General features: G+C 47.4%; 1 protein-coding gene and 1 pseudogene across 1 annotated transcript in view; one reads left to right on the forward strand and one right to left on the reverse strand.

Moving 5' to 3' along the window:
* Positions 1-504: 504 nt before the first annotated feature.
* LOC101593179 lies at positions 505-2,825 on the reverse strand (annotated as a pseudogene).
* Positions 2,826-5,883: 3,058 nt separating this feature from the next.
* Positions 5,884-9,955, forward strand: part of Phgdh (phosphoglycerate dehydrogenase) — a 34,893-nt gene continuing 30,821 nt past the window's right edge. The window contains exon 1 of the mRNA XM_004646178.2: positions 5,884-6,203. Coding sequence (XP_004646235.1) covers positions 6,066-6,203 — 138 coding nt within the window. The 5' untranslated portion in view covers positions 5,884-6,065. The remainder of the gene's footprint in view (positions 6,204-9,955) is intronic.

A 9,955-nucleotide genomic window follows, 5' to 3' on the forward strand; every position in this document is an offset into this window, starting at 1 on the left:
TCCTGCTCAACTTTGGGCCAGTCGAATAGTTCAGCAGATTAAAGCGCCTGCAAGCAGGCGCAGGGGCTGGGGGTTCATCCCTGGGCCTGCCATGCTGGCCTCATGCCCGGACGCACTGAGATGGCAATTACAGGGTGTGGTGGCACAGCCTATAATCCCAGCTCTTGGGAAGATGTAAACAGGCAGATCACTATGAGTCCGATCTAGTAGTGAGACCCTGAACACTCTGTAGACCCTCCCCTAAAAAAAAACAAAAAAAAAAAAAGGAATGAGCAATTGAGTGATACGAGACTGTGGAGTGATTTAAAGAGTTTTGAGTATTTTTTTTTAACTTGAATACAAGGTCAAAATCAGCAACAAGTTCTACAATCCAGTGCTGATAGCAGATACAAGCTTCAAGGACAAATTTCTTTCAAAGGCTTATTCCAGTTTCATGAGGCTAGCATGAAGTTTGTACATTTGCCAGGGCAAATTATGCTTCAGAACCAGCTCATGGAAGTCCATTTAGAAGCATTTACAGTGCACAATGGAGAGCCCCTGACTCATCATATTCCTGCTTGCTAATCCACGTCTGCTGGAAGGTGGACAGCAAGACCAGGATTGAGCCACCAATGCACACGGAGTACTTGTGTTCAGGAGGGGTGATGATCTTGATCCCCATGGTGCTGGGTGCCAGGGCTGTGATCTCCTTCTGTATCCTGTCAGCAATGCCTGGGTACATGGTGGTGCAACCGGACAGCACTGTGCTAGCATATAGGTCCTTGCGAGTGGCCACATCACACTTCATGGTAGAGCTGAAGATAGTCTCATGGATGCCACAGGATTCCATACCAAGGAAAGCGGGCTGGAAAAGAGCCTCTGGACATCGGATGCGCTCTTTGCCAATGGTAATCACTTGGCCATCAGGCAGCTTGTGGCTCTTCTCCAAAGAGGAAGAAGAAGCAGCTGTGGCTATCTCCTGCTCAAAAGTCCAGGGCGACGTAGCACAGGGATCTTTTGGTCTCTCAGTAGTCCCTGGGAGAAAGCAGTAAGAAGACTGAGAAAATAAAGACAAAAGAAAAGCAGCTTTCAACACCTAAAATCCATGACGAGTCTCATGAAGGCCTGTTTCACAAATCTGCACTGGGAAGGCCCAAAGATCAGTGGTGGAAACTAGAAAGCCAGTGGGATAAAGGATCTGTGCCAGCAGGCTGAGGGGTCTGCACTGGACCCAGGAAGTGATGCCCAAAGTTACTGGTCTTGCTCATGGGGGGGCAACACTCCAGGTCAGCGCACCTGTGGTAGCAGGACCCTGTGCCTCGAGCCCCAGTCAGCTCTCTCATGTGGTGATGAGGATGTCGCAGGTCAGCACCTGCTCTAGGCCAAACCTCTCTCTCCTCTGGTTCATTTTATTAATATTTATTTATTTAATTTTGAGATGGGGTTCAGCTCTGTTGCCCAGACTAACTTCCAATTCCTAGGCTTGCTGTATCAGGCATTGAAGTCACTGCCATAATAGCTCTACACCCTTATACCTAGTTGAACCATTTGTTTGTTTTTTCTTTTTGGTTTTTTTTTTGTTTGTTTGTTTGTTTGTTTTTTTGGTGGAACCAGGGATCGAACTCAGGCCCTTGCCAGGCAAGTGCTTATTATACTAAGCTATCTCCCTGGCCCCTCTTTTCTCTTCTTTATCTCTCCCTCTCTCAATCTGTCTCTCCCTCTCTCAATCTGTCTCTGTCTCTCTGTCTCTCTCTCTCTCTCTCTCTCTCTCTCTCTCTCTCTCTCTCTCCCTCAGAGTCCACATAGCCTAAATTTGCCTCAAACATGCAATCCTGAGTGGTGGGATTACAGATGTGGGCCACCATTTGATTCATTTTCTTTTTTTCCTTTTTTTTTTTTTTGTATTTTAGGGAAGGGTGAGACTCGTAGTGATCCACCTGTTTACAGCCTCCCAAGAGCTGGGATTATAGGCGTACGCCACCACACCCAGTCTCAGTTGCTGTGGTGGTGGGGGGGCACAGCAGGCCGGAGATTGAACCCCCAGCCCTTGAGCCTGCTTTCAGGCACTTTAATCCACTGAGCTAGTTGGCTGGCCCATTGACTCATTTTCTATTTCTCAAAGTATTTGCTACAACCAGGCATGGTGTATCGATCACACCTGTAATCCCAGCACTCAGGAGACTGAGGCAGTTGAATTGCCAAAAGTTCAAGGCCATCCTGGGATACATAATGAATTCAAGGCAAGCCTGAACTACATAGTAAGACTATCTCAAGAAAGAAATAACAGCAGTGGCACAACAATGAAAACTTGCCTTAACCAGGCATGGTGATGCATGCCTGTAATCCAAACTCTGTCTCAAGCTACAGTCCATCCTGGGCGATTTACTGACCTTGTCTCACAATAAAAAATAGCTTTAAAAAGAACTAAGGCTGTAACTCTGTATGATGCTTCGATTCAAAACCTGGTACCTTAGAGGGGGAAAAAAAAGTAAAGATAAAAAAGAGAAGGGCTGGGGAAATAGCTCAACAGCCTAAGCACCTGCCTGAGAAGCGCAAGGACCCAGGTTTGACCACCAGTAGCACATGCCAAGGTGGCCTAGAAACCCCAGGGTCTTGCTAGGCAGCTCAGGCTCCTAGTGATCCTCCTATCTCACCCTCTCCAGCACTGGGATTACAGGCGTGGGCCACCACACCCGGTTTCTGGGCTGGCCTGGTGCTCCAGGGATTCTGGGGCTGGCATTGCATGTGGTACTGGGGATTGAACCTGGGTCCTTTCACTTGCCATGCAGGCTCTTACACTGCCAAGCTATCCCTCCAGCTCTCACAAACTTAACTTCTTCCACCATTCTGATAGCAAACTGAATTCAACAAGAACAGAATCAAATTTCCCCATAAAGTGAACACTGAACTTAACCACTGAATTTGATTCGGTTCTCATGGAATTCAGTTTGTAACCAGAACTGATTATGGAAAGAATTAAGTTTGTGAACTAAGGTATTACTGCACTCCAAGAAGGCCAAATCCCCCCCCCCACACACACACACATTTTTAATGGATGGAGACAACACTGGGAGAGAGAGGGAAATTTCCCTGTCTCTAAAACTCCATTGTAAAGGACGTACCCTTTACTTCTCTTAATGTTGGAGACTGTGGGGTGAGATGCCAAGGGGTATTACAAAGCCTCCACTCAGTCAATACTTTGGATCATAACATTCCCCATGCCTGGCCAGATAGCTCAGCGGACTAAAACACAGCACAGCGGCCAGGGTTCGATCCCCAGTGTGCCGTGCCAGCCCCACCCCTGGGGCATGTTGAGAGGTGGCACGTGCCTGTAATCCCAGCACTTGGGAGGCTGAAAACTGCAGAATCACTACAAGTCTAATCTACATAGTGAGACCCTGTAGAACCTGCAGACCCTGTACCAAATACATTAATAATAATAATAATAATAATAATAATAACATTCTCCCAAAATCACTCCCTGTACGACCTTGAATTAGTGAACTTTTCTGTAATACTGGAGATTGAATCTAGGATTTCATGCATACTAGTTAAATACAACTGAGCTATGTCTCCAGCCTTTTTCATTCTCTCTCTCTCTTTTTCTTTTTTATTTTGAGATAGGGTCTTGCTAAGTTTCTTAAGCTGAGCTCAAACTCATTACTCTCCCTCCTCAGCCTCATCAATAACTGGGCTTACAGGCAGTCACCACTGCCAGACTCATTTACATTTATTTATTTTGCAGTCCAGGGCCTTTGCAATAAGCTACAACTTCAGCTCACTTAAAATGTATGATAAAATTAAAATTTTAAAATTCTATATGATAGAATCTTACTAAGTCACTAAATTGCCAGATATCTTTCTGCCTGAGCCTTCTAGAGTGCTGGGATTATGGGCCTATGCTACCAAGCCCAGCTTTATTTATTTTTCAGACAGAGTCTCATTGTGGTGTTCAGTGCTTTGCTCTCAGACTCAAGTGATTCTCCTGCCTCAGCCTCCCAAGTACTGAGACTACATGCACGGGACCTCACACTTGGCCTTTACCACTTTTTTTTTAACTTAATTTAATTTTTCCCCATAATTTTATTGAGAAACAAATAGCAATGGGACAGTTTCAAACCAAATTGGTAGGACAGTTTCAGTAATTAACACATTGCATACATTCTTCCTAGTGGATAATTGCTGCACAAGATGCAGACATGATATCCTATTTACAAACACTATTAGAACAAATCCCTCTGTTCATTAAGAGAATGTAACTATATATCTATCCTAACCACTTTGAACACACAGATACAAAATGGACATTCATCTGTATCTCCCTTTCTTTGTTTAGTTCCGTTATTTGAATATTATATGTGTGTTAACTCAGCATAATATTCTAAAAGAGTCCAGTAGTCCATAATAGTATTGGGTCTTCTGCTTCCCTGGCAATGTCAGAAATTGTTGACCTGAGTCCCCTACAGCTCAACATAACAGCATGGCTTTACTTCCTATACTTCATTTTTAGACTTTTCTGCTGGATGGTTAAGACCAAGATAAAGCAAGACCTATGCAACAAGAGTTGCAGCTTTTGGGTCTGAGAAGGTCAGTGAAATCCCCTCAGGATTTATCCTGAGATCCTGTACCTCAGATTGTAGATCTTTGTCAGTGTCAGCCATGTGGAAGAGTCACTGCCATTGCTTGGCCAATGTGCTCTCTGTGAAAGCCTGAGAGGATGTTTTCCCTCCAAGTGACTCTCCTTAGGCACACTCTACATCATGGATCACTTTCCTCTTTGGCCCCATAATCTCCTTGATCAGAAAATTTGGGACACTACTGAGTTACATACATTACAGTACAAGTTCTCATATGTCCTGAGTCTTAATTGACCTTCGAAGGCTAGGGCCAAAATGTTGGCTTTCCTTGCTACCACATTTACAGTCAAATTTAAACCCCTTCTCAGGCAAGCTCCCAACCTCTTCACCTGCTGTTCTCCCCCTGGCATCCTCCCAGGAATTGTGGAGAAGCTATGAGCAGCTTGCAGTTCTCCATATCTCTGAGCCTTTGCATAATTTCCTGCCTACCTGCGTATTTTTTGTTCAGCTCTCAAGATTAGGCAGCTAAGTACAGCAGCTTAAGGACAGGTTATATCTCACTTATCCTTTTATCCTTGGGCCACTCAGTCTGTACTTTGAATGAGCTTCAAAAGTGGAACTGGCCTAGAGGATCACCAGGGCATATTTTCTCTTTTGTTTAATGCCCCACCACACTTTGGAAACAGACCCAAGCCACACAGTGAGGTTCTTGTGCAAGCCCTATGTTAACAAAATAGTTCGTAGATAACTGAAGGAGAGTGTGTGAGCTGGTTCTGGTGGTGTCCACTTGCAATCTCAGCACTCTGAGATACAGAGACAGGAGGATCCCAAGCTTGAACCCACCCAGAGCAGTTTAGCAGCTGTCTCTGAATGATTGAATAAATAAATGATGGATGAATGAATGAACAATGATGGATGGATGGATGGATGGATAGATTGGGATGTAGCTCAGTCAGAGGTCCTGAGATCAATGCCCAGTACTGTAAATAAATGGGTAAATCAAATGAACTGTAAAACATTTGTTATTGCTTGTGTTTATATACTCTTATGTGTTAGGCGACCTGAGTTTAGAAAGAAGCTTTTTGATCTTTGAACCCTTTTCAATGTCTAATTGGAAGTCTTGACTTCTCACCCTCAAAATAAAAATGTTTAAGTAACTGAATGAGTCCTTAGGAGGAAAGAGTGACTATGAAACTTCTCTCGCGGAGATTTTCTGATAGGAATCAGAGCCAATAGCGAGTTTAAGTGTTCACAAAGTTTAAGAGCGTCCCTTGAGCTTAAGAAATTCACTGCCGGCAGAGAATAAGTGGGCGGGGTCCGCAAGGAGGCGGAGTCACAGAGTTTGAGCTTTTTGTCCAATCAAAACGAACCGCTAAGAGCAGGAGGGGGAGATGGAAGGGGGAGCGGGAGACCGAGAATCCTGCCCAGTTACTCGATTCAGCCAGCGTGAACTGTAGCTTCTGGTCTGAGGCGCTTCTGTCCTCCGAGAGCGCGAGTCTTATTCCAGCAATGGCCTTCGCAAATCTGCGCAAAGTGCTCATCAGCGACAGCCTGGACCCCTGCTGCCGAAAGATCCTGCAAGATGGAGGGCTGCAGGTGGTGGAAAAGCAGAACCTGAGCAAAGAGGAGCTGATAGCCGAGCTGCAGGTAAAAGGGGCAGGAGAAAACGAGGTCCTCGGGGGATGTTCCTCCAAAACCAGCTGGCTGCTGGCTGTTCCCAGGTCAGCGCATGCCCTTCCCTGTCCCCTCCCGTATAGGTCAGCTCCGAGGTCTCCAGAGCTTGGGGACTTACAGGGTTTGGAGGAGAAAGGGGAGGAACAAACGGCGCGAGCTGCAGGATGCAAACTTTACGTGCAGTTTGCTGCCGCGTGTTCCGCGTTGGCTCGGCTCCCGCGCGCACCGTTCCTGCTCTCGCTGGTCCTGCAGGGCTGCCCGCGGGATGCCGGCAAGCTTTCTGAGCTTTCCGCCGGATGGTGGCCTTGGGGCCGGGCCCCGCCCCGCCCCCCGCCTTCCAGCCCCACGTGGGACGTGGGGGAGGGGGCCAGAATGGCTTTCACGCTGGGAGTCGGGGACTGGCGACCCCTCCGGGCCTCAAGATTTTTTTCTGCTGGGGCGAGCTGGCGGAGTCCCAGAGGGTCTCGTTGCTGTGGGCAAGACGCAAGGCAAAGACGGCCCTACTGACTCTGCCGAAGCGAACCGCCTTCCGTCTGATGCAAGACCCGGGCGAGCTTTCACCTCCCCTTCGCCTCCCCGAGCACTGCGGAGTGGGCGGGAGTGGGGGGGCGGTACAGCAGACTCCTCGGGCCGCCCACGCAGCCTTCACCTTTGACCTCCTCGCTGACCTGGAGGCACTGGATTATGCTAGATTCCGCTCCCTGACAGCCGCCAAATTTCGTTGTCCTGGCCAAATCTTAGGGACGTATCCCCGATCGTTATCTATTACTAATGTAATTCTAGTCCTTCCCTTACTGGAAAAGATCCTGCAAGAGTTTTGTGACCAGGTCCAGTTTTAGGATTTTGTTTTTCTTTAGAGTACTGGGTATTTAAGCCCGAGCGTTCCACCACAGAATTACACCCTCTATAGATATCCCTATTTTTATTTTATTTGTGAGACACTTTCACTAAATTGCTCAGGCTGGTCTTGAACTTGTGATTCTCTTGCCTCAGGCTCCACAGGAACAGGGATTATAGGCATGAGATAGCACGCCCGCTTTTGGACATTTATTAACAGTTCAGTTCCTTCACCTCCTGCCTCCATAATCTGCCCAACAGTTCTCTCCCACCCACAGATCCCACAGTCTCAGTGGCGCAGCCATCAACCCGCCTCAGCGAGAGTCTGCCCCTCTACCTTCCTCTCCTCTGCGGACCCTTAACCGCAGAGCTGTGGCTGTTTCCTATCTGTTCTGGAACCTGCCGGTGCTCCCCTGGCCTGCCCTCTCTCTGTGGCGGCTTTTCCGGGACCCTGTCCCCTAGAGTAGCCTGGCCCCATAGCAGGGGATGCACGTGTGCAGCCCCTGCCTTGTTCTCCCCTGACACACGTAGGACACTTGATCAGGTGGCAAGTTACTGAGTGCTAAGTGGTGACACCCCACTGCCTAGCTGTGTCCACTTCTTGCTGGGGAAGTGCACAGAGGGGTTGGTCGTCAGGGGCGCAGGCCTCCCCCTGGAAGCACAGCTAGGTCCCCGGAGGCCTAGCCCCTGCGAATTGTAGGGTGGCTCTGGGCAATGGCCAACTTCTCACCCTTGCCTCCTGCAGAGCACCGGTGCAGGACTGCACCTGTAGCCTTACAGCTGTCTGGTGGAAGTGAGAATCCTGTACCCCACAGGGGGCGTGCGGGTAGGCCCCAGCGGAGGAGGCCTCCCACCAACTGAGGTTTCCAGGAAATGAGGCCGCCTGGGGGGTGTGGGAGTCGTTACTGAGACTGGAGAAAAGAGCTAAAGAGAGCTTTGACAGTCCCTGGTGGGAGGAAGGGGTGTTGTTGGCTTACTTGACCTGCCAGAGTAGAGTTGTTTCAGGCCTCAGCCAGGATTTGTCTCCGGGGAGAATGCAAAGTAATGTCCTCCTACAGCCTGCTGGGGCCCTCATTGAGAGAGAGAGAGAGAGAGAGAGAGAAGCCTGCGGGTCTTCTCCCCTCCCTCCTGGTTCCCGAGCAACCTTGGTCCCCACTCGGTATTCTGGCAAAGTTTGTGCTGGCATCTCTGGTTGGAAAGTAGGGTCGTTCTCCTTTTTTCCCAGCGGTGCATTTCAAAAGTGATCCAAGTCACAGCCTTTCAGCGGGTAACGAAATCAGTTTTAATAGATCATGAACAGCATTTTGAAAAACAAAACAGGAAATATGCAGAAAGCAGTGCGGACAGTAAGGCTAAGTGTTTATTTCATACGAAGCGCTCCAGTCATGTGTGTGAATGCGTGTACGTGAATATAAAATCGGAATTTAAAGATAAAAAAACCCTTGGGTCTAAGTGAAAGCTTGGAAGAGAATGAAAATGTTGCTCAATGTAGAGGGCTTTCCTACCACGCATGAGGGCCTGAGTTAAATCCCTAGCGCTACAGAAAGTTAGATTAGAAAACATTGGCTTAGAATAATAAAGCAAGTCGTTGGGACACATCTTTTAAAAAGTCTAACATTCAGGGAGTGTTTAAATAATCTTAGCATGTGTCAGTGGCCTGCAAATTCTGACCATGCTCCGCAATAAACTCATTGTATATCATGATTCAGTATTTTTATACACGTGTACATATATACGCACCCATTCATGTACAACTGTATGAAGTAATATTTCTATTGCATATGATGCATAGTCATGCTTCCTTCTGTTTGATTACGTAGCAGCGCTGGTCAGGATTGAACACTTAGTGACACATTTCACGTGCTGCATAGATACAGATTAGCTACAGATATACATAGGCAGTACTGGGGTTGAACCTAAGTCCTTCACACTGAGCTGCGTCTCCAGCCTTTATTGGTATTGATATGGTTGTTGTTATTGTTGTTGTTGTTGTTGTTGTTATTATATTGAAACAGGGTCTCACTAAAGTGCCCAGCAGCCTGGGCTTGAACTTTGCATCTTCTTGCCTCAGTCCCCAGAGCACTGGCATCACAGGTGTGTACCACCACAGCCAGCTACATACTTATGTCTACCTCAGAATTTTAAAAAAGATTAAGAAATACTGCAATCCCAGTTAGACTCTGAGAGACTGAGGCAGGAAGATCACAGTTTTGAGCTTATGAGGCTGTGTTTCAAATTAAAAAATTAAAAAAAAAAAAAAAAGGCTGGGAGATAGCTTAGTGTGAAGGACCTGGGTTCGGTCCCCAGCATTGTGCAGAAAGGAGGTAGGGGAGGAAGAAGGATTAAGAAGGGAATAAATCTTTCCAGGTCAGAGTAGAAGAGTTTACTTTTTCAGAGGCTTTTAGAGTAATGAGTTCTCAGTCTTTATGCTCAGATTTATACAAATTAAGTTAACCCCTTTGTCTCCCAGGATCACATACATTGTGCTAAACAAGGTATACCTGCACGCTTGAGGGAGGAGGCTAGGAGGGAGCTATATTGATCTGCCCTGTGATTTAAGTCAGAGACAGAAACAAGGCTAGAATCACGCTCTAGGCCAAGCCCGTGCTCTTGGGAAAGGAAGCGTGTGTGAACTTGAGGAGCAGGAATGGGTTTCCACTGCTGAGGTGTCATATTTATCTGGAACAGCCATAGATCCAGAGCTCTGAGGCAGCTAAGGACAGGAGAGCAGGGGCCGTGCAGGGAAGCATGGGGTGTGCCTGTTCAGCTGCAGCTCTGACGTAGAAACCACACAGAGGGAGCATAGTCAGCAAGGTGCATTGAGGTGCTTGATTCTTTCCCCGAGAGTATAAAGATGTAGGCAGGTCTGGGCAACCGGAGAACCTTTT

The sequence above is a fragment of the Octodon degus genome, unplaced genomic scaffold (assembly GCF_000260255.1).
Source record: "Octodon degus isolate 3935 unplaced genomic scaffold, OctDeg1.0 scaffold00257, whole genome shotgun sequence".
NCBI lineage: Eukaryota > Metazoa > Chordata > Mammalia > Rodentia > Octodontidae > Octodon > Octodon degus.